Below are 25,725 nucleotides of genomic sequence, written 5' to 3' on the forward strand. Positions count from 1 at the left end.
TAAGTAATCAAGCTAAACAAAAAAGTTATCATGGAGGAGAGCGTTCTGTTGAATTTTCAATCAATGAACAAATTTTTGTTAGGAATTTTCATTGTGTAACAAAGCCCACCTGGATAAAAGGTTGTAATATACAACAAGTGGGAAAGAATATATATTACAAAGATATACATATCTATTGTAAACATTCCAACTTTAGGTAATATTAAGTGGAAACGCCTTTTAAAACAAATTAAAAAAGTGCAATTTAGAGAAACCCAAATTTCAAAAAATATAGGTAAAGGTAGGTAAAGGTTGGTGAGGATTTTGGTGTGGAAAATTCAAAGGATATACATCTGGACTCTAATAGTGATCAAAGAGTTAATAATAGTGGGGAATGTAAAATTATGGTGCGTCCCAAGAGAATAATTAAACCCATAGAAAAATTTGAATTTTAATAAAAAGGGTATATTATATCTATACAGAGTTATAATTATAGTATAAATTTAATTATAGTATTATTTAAATGAATATATTTTTTTTTGGAGGGGAGAAGACTGTAGTCAGTTTATCTTTCAGTTTAAATAAAATTAGTAATGCATCCAGCTAGCGTATTTACTACGGCATACCGTACATTGTAGGAAACAATGCGGTAGATTTTTTCTAACGAGAACACTTGTACTCGGTTCATCAGTTTCACTAAACATTTTTAGTAAAAGTCAAAAGGAATTTATTAAGTGATTAATAAAAAAGCAGTTAGTGTTATTACCGGTGTTTTATTCCAGTTGAATAATAATACAGAACATTACATAAATAGTGGGTTGGGTTGGATGAGTTAAGGATTTCGATGAGTTCACTCATCATCATCAGACTCTTATACTACATAGTTGTGGCGTCTATGTAAGAATACTTTTTTAGGCACTAGTGCGTAAAAAGTGAATCTTTATAACCCCTGAGAAGTTCGTAAAGTACGTCGTAGAAAAAATGTTGTATATTACATGTGTATAAAATTCTCTTTTTTTTCCCATTCATAAAAAAGGATTATTTTACACGCTTGTTACATAAATAACTATTTTATTATTAAAATACCATACACCCAGCCCGGTGTGTACAACACACCTAGAATTTCGTATACATTTCTGTCATAAACTGACATCTAACCTTTTACTTTTTAAAAAAGTCAAATTGATACAAATATAATTTTTGTAATTTGTATAATTATTATTAGCGTACTTTTTTAACTGTTTTTTGCGATGAAGAAGGGCAATACAAGTTCGCTAATGAAACTAGAAGATCAAGTGGATACGGCATGGCAAGATTACTCATTAGATGGTAAGCAGTAGTAGCAGTTTTTAATAAGTCAATATAAGTTTAATTTAATAATTTAGCTCCAAAGATCGACAATCCTATTCCTCAACATACGAAGGGTAAGTTTTCTAAATTAAATAAGAACATCATTAATACATCAAATATACCGGATATTTAGGTTTAAGGCAAATGTGTATCGTAGTACAAGTCGCTCTTCCACTTTTAAAAATTATTTTTGGAAGCGTATTTTACAAGAGTTGTCCAACTAACCACGTAATGCCGACTTACATGATAGTAGGCGGTATATTACAATTCATGTTTATATTTACGATGGCTTACAGACCTTGGAGACAGACCATATTTCTTCCCCTATTTGGAATTGCTACATTGCTTTGGAATTTAATAGGTAAGTAATATAGTATTACATAGTATTACTTATATTTAATCATTATAAAAACATTAAGTAATAATTTTATACCAAACATATCTTTAAAAGAGTAAAACCTCACTAACTTGAGCATAAACGCCACTGCTTCCTGAAAAATAACCCCGACTCAAGTTAAAGTTCCAAATTATTGTTAACAAAGAAAAGTCGACCGCTCAGCAATTAAAAGTAACAAAGTATTCCCATGGAGCTTTTTAAACCGTTTATTCGTTTTGCCAGGATTGATTTAGTTTCACTGCCGGAATAATTTATTTTACAAAAGGATGGATAAGTTGGTATATTCCGTGAGTATAACCCAAGAAAGCCAGTAAAGAGACACACATGTCGGAATGTGTCATTCTTATTTTTTCTACATCTTGACTCACGAAATATCTCGACTTACTCATCCTTTTGCCATTTGATTTTTTCGTGCTAACCTTCTTTCCCAAATAATACTTTATTTTGTTAATAACTTATTGAGTTTGTTGTCCTAGTGTAACTAAACTTAATAGGAAAAAGTTTTCTAGAGAGAGTGCTTGCTTAATGTAATAAAGAGGTCTTTAAATCGTTAGGCGGCAGGAGAGGGAAGAATTTAAAAGATGATTTCCTCTTTACTTTAAATAATAGTCTAATAACTTTTGGACCTCCCTAAAAGTAAGTAATTTAGACTGAAATATGACAGTAAAATGCAAAAAAACTTTTAGGATTAATTTATTCCGTTGACTAGAAAAATCCTCATAAGCCACGTGCAAGTGGCGCGGGATTAGATAAGCTTAAAATGCCAATAAAAAGAATTTAAGACCTGGGGGAATAGTTATAGAAAAGCCTAAAACTAACATTTCCTTAAGTAATAATACCTAATCAGTAAAAGTCATAACGCTAAGTACAAACTATAAAATATAATTAAAAACTATAAAAAACAAATATATTTGTAAACTTTACTAGATATTTTGCATGGATTACAACTGGATTTAAATTTTTCAGCTCACATGAAAAAAATTATTATGCTGAATGAAGAAAAATAATAAATTCTTAAAGACTTCATCTAGGAATAAAAGAAACAAAATTTAACTTACTAAAAGTCCAAAAGCATAAAAAAAGGATAAAAGTGAACTGTATATGATTTGACGTTTAACACATTATTGTTTTACTTGTAGACTAATAAATCAAATTGTACGCCCTTCTATTTAAACAATAGTAATTAATACATGTTGGCACCGCTATGTAACAACAAATTATTAGTTGTATACATAGCGGTAATAACGTCGATTGGGAGTTTTATTGTCTGAACTATTATCACCCTTCTGGGCATTTTTAATAGATAGCGGACACAATTTATTTATCATACGTTTGACGACACCATTGTTTGTACGGACAGAAAAGCCCTTGTTTTCCCAAAGCTACGTCAAACTAACCTCAAACTCACCTCTAACCCCAAACCTAAGTCCGAAAAAAAGATACAAATTGCCGGAAAAGTGTAAGTGTTAAAAAAAGGTTGTTAATAAAAAGCTAATGTTAGTAAATAGTACTAAGTTCCTTCGCACAGCTATCACAAACCAGTCAAGGTCAATAATATATTCTACATAATATAATTACATGGTAGACCTTTGACCGTTTTTGAGCAATCTGATTGGCTCTGACTGGTATTAATTTCTGGGGAAATAGAAACCAGTTGGAAATATTTTAAACGTGCAATGTATCTCTCTGTTTAAAAGAAAAAACATGTATATGTATTGTTTTTATTGTGGTAAATAAGTATAATTCACAAATATAAATATTTAATTTGGTGGAAAATCATATGCGTTGCTGTTGTTGGAGGAGGGTTACACATATTGTCATGGATTTTCGATGGGAATATTATTGGCTTCACGCGAATTTGTGGTGCTATAAAAAAAATTATAGTGTGGTTTGCCACCGATTTTCGATGTTGATGGCGATAGCCGAAGTTAAAGGTGTTCTGCTTATATTCCTGCTATACCATTAACTTTTGCCATAGGTGGACGCAGTTACAAGAGAAGCAGACGAAGGACTTGTGCTCAGACTATTTCCGTGTACCCATGAATTTACGATGTAGGTGGGAACAGATAATGATGAACATGAAGTTTTCCTACTAGTGTGAATTGTGGCTGATTGCCCATAATTTGCGTTGGATGCTGTAAGTGAAAGGTCTCCATATAAAATGTTGTCAATGACATTCATTACTTGTATTTTAAATCGTCTGGTTTGTTGAGGATTTATCTGGTTCACATCAGGCATTAAACTCAATAAGAACTTTTTATTTGGGTCCATATTTTCACTTTTGTTCTTACAAATTTGACAAAACTCGACAAATGCCCTATCAGGATCGGGTATATTTGATTTTCGTTTTTCAGCTTTGCTTTTAGCTGTTTTTTCAATAGTGCCTCTTTTTCTAACCACTAGCTGCATGAATACAATTATATTAGGTTCGGTGTCTTCTACTGTAATCTCATTTTGCACCTCAAGATTTTCGGATTCATTTTCTCTAGCGATATTTTCTGCACCTCTTGTAACTGGCGACGATAAATTTCTTTGTGTTGCCGGAGTCCGTTATGCTTTTATACCCATATGTCAAAATTATTTTCATGATTACAGTTATAAGAATTTTTCTGTGTATAATATAGATTCTTGTTGTTATAGATATAACGGAATGTAGCTTCAGTGCTTCAGCTCTCTTCGCTTTTATTTTGCTCGTAGACCTAACAACACTACTGCAAAAATTATCAGTAAAACAACATATACTATTTGGAAAGGTTTACATGAACATTCCTAATCGAAATCAGTAAAAAATAATACCAGATAGATATAAAGAATTGCCAAACTGCCTGGGTTCGATCGATGGAAAACATATATGAATACAACCTAAAACTGGTGCTGAAAATTTTCATCAATCACAAATCGCTCCACTAGCTTGTTCTGATGGTTTGCAGTGATGCTAAAGAGAATTTCATTATGATCGAAACTGGTTATGCTAGAAGAAATAGATCATGGCATTTTTAAAGCATCCTGAATGAGTCAATGGCTGCAACAAGACCTATTAGATTTTCCAGAACCAGGTTAATGCCTCGTGAAGAAATTACTGAATTTCGTATTACTTTTTTGCTGATGAAGCATTCTCGCTTCAGAAATATTTAATGCGGTCATATCCAAAAAAAAGATTGAATTACAAGAATCGCATATTTAATGACCGATGAAGTAGAAGCCGCAAAACATGCTCTTTTGGCATCATGCCTGACTACGATTCGTTGCAAAACAGTAAAATTTATAAATCGTATTGTTCAAGCAGCTTGTATCCTCTATCACTATGCTCGCATAAAAGAAGGAAGACCGTATTTAACAGATTCTGATTTCAGGTTCACGGAATAACTCTTAATTAAACGTTTTCCATTTAGTTAGCTAAACTGTTGCCTTACAAGCCCTACAAAAGACGGTGTTGTTTGATTACCTATATGCACGTTCTTGGCATGCGTGTGAGTGCAAACCAGCTAAATGACTTAATAGATAATTTACTTGTAAAATGTTATTTTTCTCGAGAAAAGAATTGAGCGTTCAAAAATATCCTGGCCTTATACTTTGTGTGTGATATTTAAAAATAAGTGACTTTCCTGACAAGTTTTACCAAAAAAAAGAGCACAGAGTTCCAATGTGGGTAATAAAACAGCCTTGAAGGGTGAGGGAGGAGGTCATATGAGCCTTTTCACAAACTAGGTTGCAATAGATATTTCCATCTGCATCTTCAGAGCGGACATACATGCATGCATAAACACTTACCGACGCATAGGAAATCTATGTAGTTGGAACCTTAAAGAATTTTTACCTGTAACTTGTCTGTATAGTGAAAGTATTTGCCTTTGCCCGCTGATTGGAAAAATTCAACCAAATTTTATGAAAATTGCAGGAGTAAAGTTTATCCCAATAGATTTTAGGTAATCACAGTTTTCTTAATATAATTTTTCTTTATATTATGGGTCTTAAAGGACGGGTCAAATTGTTACATAATCTAAAGACTTATCATCATTAATATCAAGTTCGAAACCTTATGCGCAATGATATCATAACATCTTTCATCGGGAAAAGATATTTTCTTATCTGGAGATATTTCCTTCACGCCTCTAGTGGATAAAAATTAAGCACCTGCAGCTCCGTAAATTACGGTGTTTAACTGGAAGAGTTGTATATCACTCTCGGGAGAGTACCTCCACAATATCCATGGAAAATTTCTCTATCAGAGTTTTTTATCAGAAGAGCATCAAAATTTGAGAAAAGAAGATATTTCCTATAAGGGTGTAATTATGTCCGCGAAATCTTATGATGGTAGAAAACCGATCCATTTGAATAGTGGGGCCGACCATAAGGGCGTCATTTACGAAAATACCTGTGATTGATTTAACCGAGGTATTAAATATATAATCTAAGGGCGTCTAAATACATTTTTCGGAAAAGTGGAAGGAGGCTAATATTATTCTTTTACCTAAAATTAAAAATCCCGCGGAATTCAACAAATTTCGTTCTATTTCTATACTTTCTGTTCTTTCGAAAATTTTGGAAATAACTATGGAGCGCCAAATTCTTAATTATTTAAATAGCAATAATCTCATCCCAGAATATCAGTCTGGGTTTCGTAAGGGCTATAGCTGTGTCGCTGCGTTATCTCAAGTTACAGACGATATATTTCGTGCTTTGGATAAGGACCAGGTAACTGTTTTAATTCTTTTTGATGTTACCAAAGCATTTAGCATAGTGAATCATGAGATAGTCATATCTTTATTACATTATCTAGGATTTTTTCATCCCGCCTTAATACTTATGTCGTATTTTCTTTCAAACCGCAATCAAAGAGTTCTGCTAAATGGAAATATATGGGAGGCACTTGACGTTATTTCTGGTGTACCAAGTATTAACACAAGGTAGTATTTTGAGTCCATTGCTATATACAATATACACATCGCAATTAACAAAAAAATTAAATAATACCTTAATATTAATATAGATCTTAATAATATCTTTGCTGAAACTCAAAATCTACTTTTAAAAATTAATCCAGCCCAATCTAACGCTATTCTTTTTTGTAGTAACGCTCACCGGATTAAGATATTAATTAACTTTAGACTTGAAATGAATAACGATAACTTTGTTCGCGGAAGCGATCCTTGACTGATCCCTGACAAATCTGATGATCAACTATGCACGCGCGGTTTAAACCATGTTTGGGATTCGTACTTTTCCGCGAACGGGTTTTTAATAGTTGAACGCTGTCAGATACACATAAACCTTGTTAGTTAATTAGTCATATCGAAAAAATATACATACATAGATTAATAATGAGTAGTTATATAGAACGTAGTAAGTCTTTCCATTTTTATATTATATTTCTAACCGATGTTATTTTGCTACAGAAATAAGGGAATTTGTGGAATTTAATTCCAATGCTGTCGAAGAAGTATTTTATAGATGAACTTATGGTGATACGTTAGTTTTTTTGGATTTCTATAAGCAAGTTGGGTCTTTAAGAATAAAAAGTTTGAAAAAAAAGTGTGAAAAGATATCTAAAGAAATAAGGTACATATTAAAGGAACATATAATAGCTACAAACTGTGAAAATAAGTGGCGCGTGTTAGAAAGAGGCTATAAAAAATATATAGCCGACTTAAATCAAACCGGGGCTGGGAAGAAAGATTTTCAATATGCAGAGATAATGACAGAGATCTTAGGGAAGAAAAAATATGTGCATTCGGAGATTATTTTGGCAGCAGATTTAGTAGATACAATGCTCACTGTATCAGAAGATCTAGAACCTAGTTGTTCATTTTCAATTCAGACAGAAGAACGAGTACCAAAAAATGCCACCAGTAAAAATAAAAGTATTAATACAGCTTCTTATCGGACTAGAACTTTGAAGAGTCATTTATTAAAAGAAATTCGAAACGACCGACAAACTTATTACAAGCGGAGATTAGAATAGCAGGATAAAAAAATTGAAGAAAAAGTAAAAAAAAAATAAGTTATTAGAGAAAAAAAAATTATTAAAAAATATCAAAGAAAAATTAGATCCAACATTAGTTAGTATTTTAGGCATCCAAGCTACATCGAATGTTATTTTCGTTATAAATATCTTATTTTCACTTTCGTTATTGAAATGTGAGTAAGTATTAAGTTTTTTGTTTTATTCCAGAAAAAGCCAAGAATTTTATTTTTGTTATTAATATTTATTTATGTTTTTTACTTTTGTTGTTAATATCGAAAAAGAAGTATGTATTTTATTCTTATTATGGGAGTTTTCTATGTTCGTTTAAATTGTGATAAGTAGGTAATAAAGAAATAAAATATTTAAAGGAATTTAATAACAAGAATATTATATTTACATAGCTCAAATACATAATATAATGTGTGGAAAAATTATTTAATGTAGAATGAAAGGTAAGTTATTCATCACAAAAATCCTTTGATTAATTCCATCTTGTTCATCTTCATTTTCCTCCCCTTCCCCTAATTCTAAAACTGCATTATCATCTTCAAATTCCCGAATATCCTCTTATCTCCGTAAGTTATTACTGAGTGCAATATTATGTAGTACCGCACATACTCTTATGAAGTATACAGCAGTTCTTATGTTGCGCAATTTTAAATGATATAGTTGTCTAAATCGTTGCTTCAAAAGACCAATACAGTACTCTATTGCATATCTATTTTTGGATAGATAATAATTGTAATTTCTTTGTCTTCTTGTCAACTATCCCCTATTGCGAAACGGCGTCAACTTCATCAAATTGTCTAGACATGAATATCCACTATCTCCAAGAAGTATATAATTATGACATATTTGTGGTAAAGTGCAACATAGTGGAGAAGCTCGAAGTACCCTGCTGTCATGTACTGACCCAGGGTAGCTAACGAAGATAACCCGAATAATTGTTATCACAAACTATCTGCGTCTAAAACAATATAAATAAGTGAACTCTTGAATAAGTGAATATTTGCAGATATGTACGTATTATAAAAAAATTAGACCTAATAATAACCAATAAGAATTCGTGCAAATACTCGCACTAATCATGGCTATTTTGTTGTTTTTCAACTTTTCTAAAATTTGACTCACCCTGCATATTTAATATTGAATATCTTGCCTGAATTGAAAAGTCATGTTTCCTATTTAAGTAGGAGTCAGGATCGTCACCAGGTTTATCAATACGTACATATATGCATACCATCGATTGCTTCTATTACCCCAGGAAATCCATTTTCACGAAAGTGTCTTTCGATATTAATTTTATCATTTTCGTTTGGCCACGTGATTATTTGAGCAGATAAGTTGTTCAAAAAATATGTCACTCTTGTTACAATCTTATGCAATGAATTTTTGGTTGTATTGAATCTGTCTGCAACATCCCTAAAGCTACTTGCTTCGTATGCGGCAAACCATAGGAAGATTGTAATTAATTTTTGGGGTGAAATTTTTTCTGAATCTCCATCTTGACGATGGAAGTACTCTGAAGCCTCCAACTATTGTGCTAGTTCAGCAGTTTAGACTCAAACGAAAGTGTTCTTGGTACTATTCCTCGGTGTATTCATAAAGAGTTCCTTAGTATATAAAAACACTGCTATATACTAAAAAATGTATACGCCGGCACAGAATAATACACATATAACTACAAAATTGCTCCTCCTGGAAAATGCTTTTGTCAACAAACGCAATAGTCCGCAATATGCATGTACCTGACAAGAAGTATAGGCATCTATTCGCTGATTGTTCTGATCAATCGTAGCCGATCGAGAGTTCTAGCCGTGACACTGGTTTCGTGGCGTCAAAATTGAAGCCGAGATTTGGTGGCGCACGCCGTACAGTGGAACGACTAAGTGGAGATACCGCGGGATCTAATAATTTTTACATTTTACAAGATAATACATTTTTTTTATTATTACGTATTTTTAGGTATATGATAAATGTTTTAAATATTTTTTATTATTTATTTTATGGGAAAAATATACATAAACGGTGTTTCAAATTCGTCTACCCTCAAAATACGAAAATGGATAATTTACCCCAAAGTTGAACATTATTTACTTGTAAAAGAATATGCCATATAAAAAAATATATATATTATATTTTATGTGGTTTTGAAGATTATTGAAAAAAAAAACAAATTTTCAAAAACTTATTCTTGACACTTTTGTGGGTTATCTTGGTTGCTATGGGAAAGTTTTTGCATTGCTGTATTACTTTTTCGTAAAAATGTTAATGCCGAAAACAAAATTAGGTAGGTACCTACGCCAAATTTTTGTTGCTGTTTTAAAAAATCGAAAATTTTAATGATTCCGAAGATAATCAAAAAAAAACCAAAAAAAAGTTTAAAATCCATTTTAATTTTTTCTGAGCTTAAACAGGAATGCAGTAAGAGGTAGGCATTATTCTAAATAAAATTAAGATTGTTAAATGTAAGTTAAAAATAAAATTGTCAATGTACCCACCTAATTTAAATACCGAATTTTTATTCTTTTTAAAACTCAAAGCGAATATCAAAATTGTTTGGTAGTTTAAAATTTTAAATGCGTAGTCTTACTATAAACTACAATAATAACTGCAGTAAAATATTATTTCGAATCAACGCAAAATATGTGCCCCAGCGTGGAATTTTTGCCATCGCGATGCGGTCGTCGCCTCGCATGATTTCGGCTTCTGTTGTGAGGTATCGATGGAAGCGGGGATAAGTGTCCAGGCTAGAACTATCAATCGGCTACGGATCGATCCCGTACCGGTCCTCGACTCGAGTAAGCATGTCCGCGAACGACGGATTGTTTGTCAGAATCCGGAACTTATTGTACTCCAAACGCTCATATTCAAAGCGCACCGGCGCGCCAGTCAGGGAGCAGTCAGTGATGGCTTCCGCGAACCAAGCTTATGTTATACAATTTCAAAATTTAGCCAATAATCTTGAGCTCCTAATAGATCATAAACTAAAATTTAGGGAGCATATTACACTTAAACTTAAAATTGGATACTCTGATTTAAAAACTATTTACTCGCAGAAGAATTACGTAAGAACTAATATTAAAAAAACATAAAAAGTATTGGTTTTGTCACCTTTCAATTTCTGTGACACTATGTATGGTCATTGTCTTGACTGCTTAGATGCCTATCAGATACAAAAACTTCAGAATTCGTACCTAAGACTTGTATTTGGCGTAAGGAGAGGGGAGCATATTTCTCATAAGCTAAAGGATGCGAGCTGGTTAATCATGTTCAATTGACGAGTATTACATCTTATTTTTTTTTTATCAATTACTTGAGTGGAAGTCTCCATCATATTTGCATAGAAAGATTAAATTCCGAACGGATGTACATAATCTAAATATTAGAAGAGAAAATTTGCTTACTATGCCGGCGCACAATAAGAAATTATTTAAAACGTCATTTTCATACTTAATAGCACATTATATAAAAAGGTTTAAAATAAATGATTGTACATTGACAGAAAAAGCTTTTAAAGTTAACATTAAGCTGCTTCTACTTGGTTAATTATGTGTTTGAGTGAATTTTTCTTTTTAACGTTTTTGTGTTTGAAAGGCTTTGAATGTTACCATAAACCATTATATAATTTCCCTCATCTTTCCCTCATATTTTCTTTCACATCCTGATCCTCTTCCCATGCTCCCATTAGGTATGTTCTTTGTTTTTCAGTAGAATATTTATTATTAAATTTTTAAATTATTGTTAATTTAATTTTTTTTTTGTCCTCAACAGAATTCGGGGAGGCTTTTGTGTAAGGGATATCTCTGTAAATCTGCATATTATTATTATGGTCTGTTGGTCATCTTGCATTATTAGCTGTTTTCTTTAGTTACAAATTCTTTGATTTTTTTTGTTATTGGTAAATGGTGAAATACTCAATATTGAGTGGAATTTTGTAATATGTAATTGAAATTTTGTAAAAGTTAATACACCTACCTATTAGTTTTATTCTCTGTGCTTAATTGCTGTAATTTCTTGGTGAACAATATACGTTATCATTATTATTACTCAATTATTATTACCACTCAATTTGGTGGTGGTGCTATCAGTTTTTCCACAGCATGATAGGGCAGATAGTAACTGGGCTCAGAGGGGAAAACCTTAGTGATATCAACCCCAACCCAACCCAACCCTTGATATATGGTCTAGAACAGTGTTACTCAAACTTTTTTCGTGACGGAACCCTTTTAAAAAACTAAATTTTTAACGGAACCCTAAACTCTAAACTAAAAGCAAAAGCAGTTATATGTGAATTGTTTATTAATAATCATACAAAAAAAGATAGATACAGTAAGTGTGAGTTAGTAAGCAAATGATAACACTAAGTTCATTTAATGCGAGGCATATAATTGTTTTTCATTCCTCATTGTTTCGTTCTCTCTTCTTTTATTACTTTTTGCTAATTTTACTTATTTATAGTTAACATAAGTTTTCTTTAAAGTTTAAGATATCTAATAATTAGTTCGGTAATACTTTGCTTATTTTGGTTTATTTACATTGATTTTGCATATAAAAGTTCACCCGGTATAACACACGCGTTTGTTGGTAAATTGTTAATATTTAAACTCGACCTATCTTACATTTCCTTACTCTCTTATTCCAATGTTCCTTCCATAAAGCCTTGCTCTTTTATCCTACTTTACCTTATGGACCCCTCGGGGCAAGAGGAGTAAGCTATTTGACCGAGGTCATCCGCCAAAAACTTAAAATACGGAACAGGTGTGCGATACCGGAAAGCAGTAGTACTACGGCAACTATTGAATCGGTACCTAAATCTTATGCGAGATAATACCGAAGTGCATCACGTCTTTGTCGATTTAATGAAAGCTGATTGGGGTGTTCCTAATATCAACATCCTTTACTTCATTTATTACTAGGGTAAGTCGAGTCAATTTTTTTCCTTTTACGTTAAATTGTGTCTCTTCTTATTTTGTTTCTATTTTATTTCGCTCATTACATAGTCACTAAGGGTGTGCGTCGAAAACAGAGGGATCACCTTATTTCAGTGTGACTGGAGCAGCGTCCCTATTTCTTTACAGTCTGGCCTTGATAACTTGATAAATAATTAAGATCGAAATAACCTTGATTTAAGTAATTAAATATATATTATGAACAGGCCCGAAACACTCATCAACTGGGTAATGTCAGGCTTGATAGAAGAAAGTTGAATTCTCATGTCTGGTTCGGCATCGAGTCTATTGCGGTATTTTATTTTTGTAGCTGTATACGCTGAAAATCCCGTTTTACACAAATACGTTATTGGGAATGTCAGAAGAACATTCAAAGCTTCTGTGGCAAGTTGTGGATATGCATCACGAACCCTGCACCAAAAATCATTTAGTGACATTGTTTTGAACATGCTTGTATCCGATGTCATTTCTAGAAATAATTCATAGATCTGATTTGACATATTTTTAGGCTTCTGCAAATTAGATGAAAAAGGGTTTTGAATCCATGAGTTTATTTTCAGTTTTGTATTTTGTTCTTCAGGAAAGTAATTTTCAAAAGTCCCTTGCAGATCATTGAGATATTGCACCAATTCAACAAGTATTTCATTTTGAAATATTTCTGTATCACTAAGACCACTAAGGAACTCACTTAGCAATGAAAAGCTTTCGATTTCTCTCTTACCAAAACGAGTAATTCAAAAATCTAATTTTTTTTTAAAGGCAGTTATTTTGTTATTAGCATTGAAAACTGTTGTCTGTTTTCCTTCGTTAAGTTTTCCAAACATGTCTGCTAAAAATGCTAGTCCAAATAACCAGCTTTTATCAGACAAACGGTCTTTTAAATTAAAGAGAACGTCTGTAAGAAAAGCTTCTAACTCTGTTCTTAGTTCAAAAAGCCTTGTCAAAGTTTTACTCCGAGACAACCATCTCACTTTAGTATGGAGCAATAGTGTTTTATGATCGCTACCATAATCTTCATATAATATTGAGAACAATCGGGATTGTGGTGGACGTGACTTGACAAAATTAATTAATTTTATTGACTCATCAAGAACCAATTTTAGATTTGGTGGCATTTTCTTAACCGCGAGTGATTGTCTATGCAGGATGCAGTGGCTGGAACTTCAATTTGGCGCTTTCATTTTTATTCGTGATATTGCTCCTGCTGTTCTACCTGTCATTGCCTTGGCTCCGTCGGTACAAATACCAATACAATCATTCCAATCGAGTTGGTTTTCTACAAAAAATATGTTAATCGTGTTAAAAATTTCCTCTCCGGTTGTGTTAGTAGGCAGCGATCAGCACATAAGCAAGTCTTCTTCAAGTGAATGTTTATATGGATATCGCACAATTACTAGCAAGATGACCAGTCCAGCAACATGAGTCGACTGATCCATCTGCAAGACTAATTTGTTATTTTGATGCCGTGAAACCAGTTCTTCTTTTTTGTTTACTGCGATATCCCTAATTCGACGCGTAACTGTATCGTGCGAAAGTGAAGAAAGATGAAAAACACTGTAGAAAGATGCTTTACAGATTTTTCGTCGAGCATACATTTTGTTATGTCTACCACACATGGTTTTATTAGCTTTTCAGCGATAGTGTGCGCTTCTCCTGCTTGGGCAATGCGGTAACTAACCAAACACGATGCCTTCGTGGCCAGCGCTCCATTCTTCTTTAACACTAATTTGATTTGGTCAATTTTATGACAAATAGTATCTTTTGATGCACGAAATACACGATTTTACAACCACTATGAACAACAACAAGACAAGCGAACATAAAATACTGAGCGCAAAATGGGTATGTTTTGCGGTACGTTGCTTGATTAATAAATTCTCCGCGCCAAACAATCCTCCTTTATATTACATCAGCAACCATCGAATCATCTCGAATTCCTTAGAAACTTCGGAGAGCCAGACGATTATCTCCGAAATACGCGTCGACGCTCGAGCACGAGAAACAGCGCGACCGAGTAAGGCTCGATGCACACGAGCGATTTTCATGGCGAAATTCGCTGCGAGCTCGCCGCGAAGTTTTCTCACGCGCATGTAGCAGACCAAAGGATCAAATGGTGCGATTCACACGTAGGCGAAATCGCAGCGAATACGCCGAGTAGACGCCGCTAACCGCCGGCGCTCGCCAGGAACTGCTACTTCGCGACGATTTCGCGGCCAAAATTCCTCGCTGAGCTTCGCTCTGCGGGTAAGCAGTACTTGTTGGAACATTGAGCAATTCACACGGCTCGCCCCGGTCGCTTGCGCTCGCGTCATTATCAGTGGTGTGTATTATATTAAAAACAGTTGAATAACACTATGACATGTGATACATTAAAATTCTTAAAATTTTGCTTAGAATCCAAAAATGTAATCATATACAAGGCATTCCTTTTAAAATAACAAAGACGTTGCCGGTTTGTCATAGTAGAGGCAACGCTTCATTGCCAAAGATATCTATATATATGTGCCCAAAGGTCCTACAACGTTGCCAATTTTTCAAAATTTTCTAATGTACATTTTCTCTAGAATCAAGGTGGTAACATTTTAAATGAACACCCTGTATGTTTAGTCATTTTTAATTAAGTAAATCATTATTACTAGAATTGATTATTTCTTTGTTTATTATTTTATTTCATAATGTTAGGTATTAGTTCACTTTTACTGTTACATATTCATTATAAAACAATTCAAATGATTTGTACGAGTTGAGATGAAATAAAATATTGACAAACTAACAAAAATTATTTACCTTAATGTTACAGCCAACATCTCTACTGAGTTAGCTGCAAGTCGCATAACTGTATTTTCAGCTTTTATTTTATCTTCCAATTTATTAGATAGTTCGTTGAATGACCGAATACTCATTCTAAAATAGTTAAAGAATTTTAAGGGATCTTCTTGTAGATTACTAAATAACGTCACAAAAGCTCCTTTCAGAAATTTAGCACTGACAAGAGGATGTACCCAATATTTTCTTTTTGAGTTTTTGTACAAATAATGATACGATAAGTACGCCACTGCAACACGTCTTGAACCATCCATGCTAAAGTCGTAAACGTAATGAAAGTCCGTTGAACGGAACGATCTCGCGGCGATCTCGCCGCGATGACGTCGCGAACGAAATCGCTCGTGTGCATCGAGCCTAACGCTGTAACATTTCGATGTAATAGGTCGGGCATTTACTTAATAATACATATATTAAATTTTCGTATATGTACCAGTAGCACCTATAAGTAGGCGTTTCGTTTTGGTTGTTTATTTTTATCTTAGGTAACTTTATTCTTATAGGTACCGGAGGTTTCGCGGAGCATCGGGGCTCCGCGAAGCACAGTTTGAGTAACGCTGGTCTAGAATCTCAAATTATTGAATAAGTTGACAAGCCTGGAATTCTTAATTTTTTAAATTATTTATTTAGCACTTTATTTTCTACAGCAAAAAAATTTTTTCTGCCATTTCCTGAGAGGAACCCATTTGTGAAATATTCTGCATTATAAGACTTCAAAACGACCTGAAGTAGTATGAACATAAGTTGCAACAAAATAAAATTCGCAGTCAAATTCCTCCCGGAATCATTTATTTAGTTTATGAAGAAGCTCGTCAATATTCCAGAATTTCTGAGGGCTAGTTTTTAATTCACTTTCGAAACTTTTACTGAGGGAAAAATAGGATATGAGAAAATTTGTCTTGGTGAGTTGATATCGGTCTGGAGATCACCTCTTCTAATTTATTATTTTGGAGAATTGAATTAATTTTTACGAGTTTTTTTTGCGCAGAAACCAATAATTCATGAAATATACTAGCACTCAAAAGTACATCAATCTCATAAGGTTAAAAGAATGTGGGATCTGCTAGATTAATAATGTCATGTGGAATGGGATATTGAGAAAATATCAATAACCTGTTTGAGACATTCTTCTGTGATTTTATCAATTACTAGAGCTGAGATTTTAAATTTATGGTTTATAGTAAAATCTTGTAAACTCAACATAGTCCTATTATTTACGTAAGTTATCCCTTGATTAATACCACATACCGGTGTACTGACCTTTTACTATTTAAGGCTCGCTTATTGAAGAAACTTTCAGATATAAATTTAAGTTGCTCTATCTAAGACCCGCTATCCAACAGCGCTCTGCACTGCAACGAAACTTGCCAGGTGGCCATCATATACTTAAATCAATACTATAAATAGCGATATAAGCTTATTTGAGGTTGAATTAGTACAGGCTGAACTATCGGCTACAGGATAGTTTTGAATTTCTTATTGGTACGATGAGTTGGGATTTTTGACTACATCTTGATTAGAATTGATATTTGTTAAGTTGCAAAATAAGTTGGTAGAACGAAAATTTGGTAAATTTGCTATTATTTAGATTTCCACCTGCGTTTACCCTTGTCTGAATATATGAGGCTGTTTTGTAATCATTAAACTGTATCAGAAATAAGTATTGCAGCAGCTTCCAAAGCCCTGGAGTTTTCAAGATGATGCGGCAAGAAGTGGTGGTTGCGTTTGGAAGTCTTGCATAAATGTTTGGATTTGCAATTCATGCTAAGATGACCTGGACTAGGCAGTTGGATCATAGTTTTAATTAATAAGTTTAAAAAAGTTTAAGTTTTACACTTTTAAATAATTAACAGGTCTAGCAAAACTTTTAAATGTAGGTATGTGTAAGATATATTTTGGAATATTGAAAGCTCCTAAGAATATCAGTTTTGTATGAGTATGCGAGTAAAGATAGGTAATCAAAAATATTCTTAATAATTTCGGACTTAAGTCTTAGAGGAATGTTAATTAGTATTAAACAGAGATTATAATGCCTAAGTATAATTTTTACACCTATAATGTCAACAATACTATGTAATTTTTAGAAAGAACCAGATTTAGTTTAATAACTGGAAAAGTTTGTTTAATTACCAAACCAACCCCTCTATTCTCATTGATCTCAACATAGCTTCTATCGCAGCAATATACTGAATATTCAAGGAAACAGTTCAATATTATAAAGCCCATCATTCAGCCAAGTTTCAGTGATAGCAATCACATCATATTCACACATTAAAACGACATTGAAAAAGATTTTTGTTTTCGAATGAAGTCCTCTAGCATCTAGCATCCTGATAATAGATGCAAATGTTATCTAAACGCTGCTCCTGCTGCTGATTATTGGGAAGTGAGAATAAAAAGCTAAATGTTCTTATTTTTTACAAAGTATACCCGAAAATTTCTGATTTATACTTTCCATAAGTTATATGCATATGAATCGTTGTAATTCCACATAGCATGATTTCTATTTATCTCCAACTTGATTTTTTTTGTAGAGTGCAACAATTGCTACAATTAAGTCAGATAAATATGGTAGACAAGGCAGCTATTAGGATCAACGATAATTTGTTTTTGGTTAGTTATCTGCTCAAAAGTGACTGTGTCGAACTGTAAGGCACACAGTGTGGGTTTTTACCATTCTAGCTTGCAAAAAATATAACAAAATGATATTACCAAACACATTTTTTGTTTCAGATATAAACTCACAGATCCCTGGTTGCAATTTACAGAAAAGGAAAAAAAATTAAATTTAGATTGCAGATAAGAAACTGAAATGCTTTTTTTGTTAAATTGTTTACGCTTTTAATTTTATTTATATCGGTGTCTATTCGCACATACTATGAAATTTTAAACATTTCTCGGGTAGTACTTGATAAAATGCTAAAATACAATAGTTTTAGTCTTTGTGCTTCTAAAAAGGTAGTTTTTGTGTAAGCGGGTTTCTTATTTTTTATGTTTCTTTTTGTGTTTTGGGTATTTATCGGTCTTGCATTTTCAGGATTCGTTCAGATTCAGTTTTAAACCTTTATGGATATTTAGTCTACTACATCTAGACTTTTAAAAAACGATTCTTAGGTGCGCCAAAATGCGCCGGAACATTTTTTTAAATATCATGTCTTCATCAAAAAAGAACTTTTTGAAGTTTGGCAGGAAGAATCGGTTATTTCAAACAAAAACCAGTTGGTTATAAATTATGTATTAAATACGAGTACTTTAAATTTTAAAAACGATGAATCTGACAACGAAAAAATTATTACCCCTATAAAAAACTTTAACAGTGAGTCACGCCGAAAGAAGAAGAGCTGTGCCCTTCTAAAAATAAATTTGTTGTTAAGTACACCGGTTGGTTAGAAGATTTATTAGTCAGAATTATTTAAATCTGAAATTGAAAATGTATAAAACCAGGTCAGAGATATTTACCTAACCAAAATTTTGTTGGATAACAAGGAAATCGTCATTTCACATGAATTTCAATTGTCAATGATTGACGGAAAAGTTTTTGCAGCAATAACAGATACATCTACCCAAACTTGTCGTTTATATATGTTCCATCCCGAAAATAATGAACAATATTGATGATGTTCTACAAAGGCAACATTACTGAGGATCATCTCAATTATGGTCTAGCCACACTTCATGCATGGATAAGATCGTTTGAAACTTTTTTGCATATATCCCATCGTAAAACTATATGCAAGTGGCAAGTTCGTAGCGCTGATGAAAAGGTGATATTAAAAGAGTGACAAGAACTAATAAGAAATAAGTTAAAATCTGAAATGGGTATATTAGTCGATATTCCAAAATCTGGCTACGGTACTACCGATGACGGAAATACCGCTAGACGTTTTTGTGAACAGCCTTCCTTAGCAGCTGCACTTACAGATATTGATGAAGACTTATTGTATCGATTTTCAGTTATACTTAAAACTTTGTCTTGTGGCTTTTCTGTTAGTACAGATTACTTTCAAGAGTATTGCATAGAAACTGCAAAAAAGTTTGTTCTTCTCTATCCATGGTTTCACATGCCCTCCAGTACACATACAATTTTAATTCATGGGGCAGAGATAATAAAAACTGCGGTTTTACCAATTGGAATGTTATCAGAGTAGGCTTTGGAATCAAAGAATAAGAATTTTAAAAAGACAATATAACACTGGAAAAATGTCCAGAACTAAAATTATGAAAAATTTATTAAATTATTTATTTATTTCTTCGGATCCAGTTATATCTAGTTTGTCACAAACTGTAAACACCTATCGTAAACAAGTTCCATTAAATAAATATGTCATAAATCTGATTGCTGATCCTCTGGTCTGGTCTGATCTAGATGTAGAGATACGGGTAACTTTAAAGCAGAAAGTGAACAATCAGAATCGGAAAATTCATCGTGACAGCGAATAAAAGTGGAATAATGTTGACATTCTTTTTTTCACATTGCTAAATTGTCTCTAAGTTGTTTTTTATTTTAAAAAAAATTTCTATTATGTTTTACTAAAGATTGATCTTTTTTTTTTAATTTTTATAAGGGAATACTATTGTTATACATTTTGTGCGTCAAAGCAGTAACGGCTTTGCCCATGTGATAAAATTTTCGTACTGATCTTTTTTTAATCTAATTTTGCATAAAGTATACATTCTTAAGTGATTTTTATTGAAAATAAAATATATTTAACTAAATATATATAATATATATTGCGATAAATAGATTTATTACCGGTTAGAATGTAAAAAAGAAATACTGTGAGGCACCCTGAAATATGTTTCTCTTTATTTTTTTTGTAGGCCGAATTTTAAGCACGTTTAACTTAGATTGATTATTAAATAGATTATTATAAATTTTTATTTTGAGATTTTAAGCGATATTCCAGATCTGATCAACTCACTTTTGCACCTGCAATTGTTTAAAGTTGACGGACTTCGAAACCCTCCGTTCTCGTTTGCAAATATTTTCATCTTATATGCAGTTTTAGGTGGTGAAACGGAGTCCTTCGGCAGCAATATGTATGACGTGTTCCATATGTATATTTTCGTCAGCAGACTTGATGTACTTTAAAATATCTGTTCTCGTACGATTATTATCCAGGTCCGCATACATAGGTTTAATGATAAGCTTTTATTTTTGGTTTGTTTCGGCATTAACATAGCTAGGTTTGGAGCGAGGGCTCATTAGGACAAAAAGCAGAGAATTTTTCAACAATGGTCATCAGTAATGAGCCGTTCAAAGAAGACATATTTTGTTGAATAGATGCTGTAATGTGTTTCCTAATACTCTCCGGGTTTGCTGCTTTACTGGGTACACGTATATAGTCGATATGATATCGTCTTAGGCAAGGTCTAACATAAGAAACATACCGCTTACCGTGATACAATCCGGCTGACGTGTTGCAAAAACCAAACAAAGACACTGTGTTTTTATTTGCAGTGGTGCACACGAAATCAAATCGACTGAAAGTCTTATTTAACAAGTAAAATGAAAACAAATCCCTTACCTTCTACGAAAACCTCAAAATTCTTGATGCAGAACTTGAGTCATAATGTCATAATGTCACAATAACTAATGAGTCATATGAGGTCTGGCGAAAAATCTATTTGTACTTAGTATTTTGTTTCGCGCATTTGCATATTATGCCATTCCGCGCATATAATTGATGCTCTCAAAAAATTCTACTCGCGATTGAAGAGAGAACTTGATTGACCTCACATGGTATTTAGTTGTGTCTCAAAATATCCACTAATAATGAAGTATTTAGTAGCAGAATTTTTTCATATCGTATAGTGTTCTTATAAGTTTCCGTGTGCTCTGTAAAGCTGCAGATATAGTACAGTAAATCAGGCATGAAAAAAAGACAAATAAAAAGCCTGAAATAAAAAAGGAACGATCCTCCTACCAATTCTTTAAAAACTCAAAATATTTTTAGATTTGATTTTCTGGCTAAATGATTATACACAAAATCTATATAACAAAAACTGTAGAAAATTAAATTCTCTACAATTTACTTCCTAGGTGCGAAGCTACACAACCAACTGAAAAAAAGTTATAGTGTGCCAAGGTCAATGAAAAACTCGATTTTTTTAATTAAAAATGTTTTGTTTTACTGTCGGCGAGATTTAAAAAATGTAGATCACAAAAACAAAAGAAGAAGAACCCTACATAACTAATATTGTATACTAATTCCTTTTCAACGATGTACCGTTCTTAAGATACAGTAATATAAACAAGGTGTGTTACTCTGCGACTATTTAAAATGAAAGCGGTTGATCATGACATTGATCTGGGGGATTCCAGTGTAGTTAGTTATTACATGAATAGGGAAAACCTTTTATGGTTTTCACAATGACTAATTGCTTTATATGTGATAATATATAGTGTTAATAACCGAAATTATATACCAAAAGTGCACGCTCGGCTAAAGTTAATAATACCAAGTAAAATTCGAAAGGATATTCAATATCAAACAATAAATTTTGTTTTCACGTCGAAAAAGCAGAAAAACTTATTTTTGGTGACTTTGACGCCCTCTTTTTTTCTACAGCTTTGCGTCTAGGGAGTGAATTGAAGAGAATTGAATTCTCAATTTTTTGGCATATACACTTTTTTTGTAGGACTTACCGTTTAGCCAGAAAATCATATTCAAAAATCTTTTGAGTGTTTCCAAAAACGGCAACGGTTAGGTTTTTCACATGAAGCACAAATGAAAGCCAAAATATAACAACTCCAACAATTTTTTGAGAATTCAAGTGCTAGATTGACTGTACTAAGATTTTTTTTAGATTGCCAGACGATAAGTCACTATTTACTCACAATAATTGTTCAAGATGTTGACCATTTGTTTCAATACAAAGATTGCACCCATTCTCATTACAGGTGTTTCATTTTATTGCTACCAACAGGTTGAGATCGGAGAATGCACAGTTCAGGCTGCATGATCTCCTATTCCAATTTATCAGAGAAATCGCTGATCTTGCTACAATAGCTCGTTTACAATAAAATGTGGAGGTGCCCCATCATATTGAAATCACAGGTTATTCTTAGGGTTTAAGGGGGATATTTCGCAATATGTGGAGATGAATATCTACGTTTAAACAGACTGGTGGCAATTTTTGGGTGCAAGTTTTTTGTCCACGATAATAATCAATAATAACAAAACTATTTATTATTGATGCGGGGCCATGGAAAATTTTATTTCTGTCAAATGGCTGTTTTTACTATTAAAATAACGATCACATATTTCATCCGAATTCGCCAAAAACCCAATTGATGTGGAAAACTAAATAGATATTGAAAATAACATATAGCTTGTAATTGCTACTCTTGTAGATTGTTTTTCTTCCACGCGGTATAAAAATTCTTTAACTTAAAAAATATTTTCCATTTTAAATTAAAGCCAGCTAAATTATTGGTATAATTTTAATTAATTACAAATAATAAATTTTACGAATTATTTTGCCTTGCAATATAGATTTTTTTTATGGTAAATTTACATCGATTCAAGATCCATTTAGAGCAACGAATTTGTCTGAATTTACTTTTTTAGAAGAACATTTTTTTATTAACTTGCCTAACATTTATAAATTAGGATTTTTGAATATTAGCAAAATACGTTGCTTAGTAATAAAGCTCTAGGAGCATTCATTCTATTTTGAACATTCCTATTTATAAGAAGCTAGGAGTTCTGCGGCCGCTATAATAAGAAGCAAATATTGCTTAAAAATTTACGCTGAATAAAAAACCAGGGACTCCATAGTCCATCTCTCATCCTTAATCTCAGCTTCAGCCACTATCACAGACGTGACGTTTGTTTCACCACGGACATTTGCTCTCGTCGCGGTTCGTAGACGCTATTCTGATCGCCGAACCTTAGCTGCAGATTTCACTGCGTGCGGTCTTATGATTATCTACATCCACGGGTATCCAGCAGCACAATACGGAAGGTTTCTTCCACACACGCATCGACGAAAATACTGTTTGTTTTGCGTTGCAGCTAGAAAACCTGGGCGATATTTACTGCAGATTGCTGAACACAGGTCGAGGATCGCTCCTTCACATTGACCATTTTTAGTTTTTAAAATTAGCGGAAGTGGAACTAGCGCCTTTTGGATAGCGACTTATTATATCACCTGCCGTGCCACATTTCCAACAGGCCAACTTGCCTGGCTTCACCTTGGTCCTGTTCTTGGTAGCCTTAAATTCAAGGGACTGTGTTAATACATCAACCAGGTCATAGTGAGGCCTGCCTCATTTTATCATCATGTAGTCCATACAGGAATGCTTGAATAGCGAAACGTTTTATGATCGTTTTATGAAACAGACCTACAGGGTAGCTCATCAAAAGTGTTGACGCTCTAAGTTGCGATTTTGTAAAACTTTCTGGATCCTGTCCTGAAAAAGATTTTTCTAGACATTTTTTCTCTTAATTTCTTTTTATTTCACAAATCTTTTCTTTTAACTTGACATAATTCTCTCTTAGTGTGGTACAGTTTTCTTCTAGTTTTGGAGTATTTTCCAGTAATTTAGCTTCTAGTTTGGCGTAATTTTCTAGAAACTTCACTTTCAGGTTTACGAGTTTAATATTTATTTTCGACTAATATCCAGTTGCCTGACGTCCAATTTACACCGCACACCAATAGAGTTAGGTGCGAATTAAAATACTTGATTCACAAAAATAGAGAATCGATTTATTTTACACATTAAGCACAATAACTTTAGAAATATTTATTTATCCTATATTTATTTGTTACTATTTATGTCAATTTTAAAAGTCACGCCAATATTCTGACTTAAACTGGCCTCCCAGCTGCGAGATGTTTTTATATACTCGCCAGACCATGGTTTCGGAAGATTCGCTAACGGTACACGCGTCTCCAGAGATGTCTTGTTCCGTCACCGCGATGATTCCGAAATGACAAATAACAGCTGATAATTGCGGCATTGCCAATATCGTTCCAGTACGTTTTGTTTACTTCTAACAACTTTATGTGAACTTCATTTATAGATATACCGTATATTATAATCCCTTCGAAGCACTTATTTTTGACGATATTTCTGTCATTAGAATTAAGGAAATATAATGGAAATTTTAAAAATGAAATATGAGTGAGCACAGGCAATAAATATATTTTAAAAATGTATGACAAATATCTTAAATATGTTACTAGAATGTATTAGAAGACTAAGTCAAACTTGATGACAGTTAATAAAGAGACTAAGGAACGATGCCCACAAGCATTTTTTGAATAAATCTGATGCTTTGGCAATTGACAAATGGGTTATCTCGCTATGGTTACATGCTAGACTAATAATTATTTGATTAATCATAACTCAGAATAATACTAGTTTTTCCTTCAGTTTTTAGTAATTATTTGAAGTATTTTGAATTTATTACACCCTTATCGTTAAAAAAATTGCAATAGGTACATTATTTCTAAACACGTACCTGTGATTTATATTTTATTATACGTTATGTTTATATTTTATGTTTTTTAAACAGAGAAATATTCCTTAATTGTATTTTTATTTATGTTTTAGCCTCAATAAATATTTTCTTGGAGTGGAAACCGGACTTTTTCCTAGGAGGTTGGAGATACTGCGATAAAACATTTTTTTATTTTGTGTTTTTCATATCGGCCTTTGAATACATCATTGCCGCCGTATTAGGCCTATACATTTGTACTATATTTGCTTATAAAAGTACCGATTATAGCGCAGAAGCTGAGACAGCATCTACTTATTCGCAAGCGTAGATGGCTTAATTGGATGGTCTTTCTGTTAAGGAAAATTAGTTTAAGGTTTTAGTAAAAATAGGCTTCGAAAAGGTTTGTTATATTCTAAGAATAAACTTTTTTTGCAAATAAAACATGTTATTATTATTATATGGATTTAAAGTTAAACGGCATCACACTTTCACCTGGATTGGGAGTAAGATTCATTTATCCCAGATATCATAAGGATTAATCTCTGTGGAGACACTTTTCTTGTTAAGGGTCGTTTCTAAGTAATGTATTTATTTAAACATACAAGGTATATACTTAGAACATTGAAAGACTAGAATTAGTAAATAACACAAGGCAACACCACAAGGCAAAGCGGATGTCATTTTGTCAAACGGCTTTGTGTTTCATTCGGCATTTGTTAAGTTATGTGTTTTTTCTTTAGTTTTTAGTTCAAAAGGAAGGTTGAAATTAAAAAGAAGGTTGAGTCATTTGTCAGAACATCATAACAA

The 25,725-nt window shown here is 32.8% G+C and overlaps 1 protein-coding gene across 1 annotated transcript; it reads left to right on the plus strand.

Moving 5' to 3' along the window:
- The first annotated feature begins 1,143 nt into the window (after positions 1–1,143).
- LOC126750262 (transmembrane protein 272-like) lies at positions 1,144–25,359 on the plus strand. The gene is made up of 4 exons (XM_050459821.1): positions 1,144–1,308; positions 1,365–1,403; positions 1,463–1,690; positions 25,032–25,359. The coding sequence occupies exons 1-4, from the start codon at positions 1,230–1,232 to the stop codon at positions 25,244–25,246; spliced, it is 561 nt and encodes a 186-aa protein (XP_050315778.1). The 5' UTR covers positions 1,144–1,229; the 3' UTR covers positions 25,247–25,359.
- Positions 25,360–25,725: the final 366 nt, after the last annotated feature.

Source organism: Anthonomus grandis, chromosome 2 (genome assembly GCF_022605725.1).
Source record: "Anthonomus grandis grandis chromosome 2, icAntGran1.3, whole genome shotgun sequence".
Lineage (NCBI taxonomy): Eukaryota > Metazoa > Arthropoda > Insecta > Coleoptera > Curculionidae > Anthonomus > Anthonomus grandis.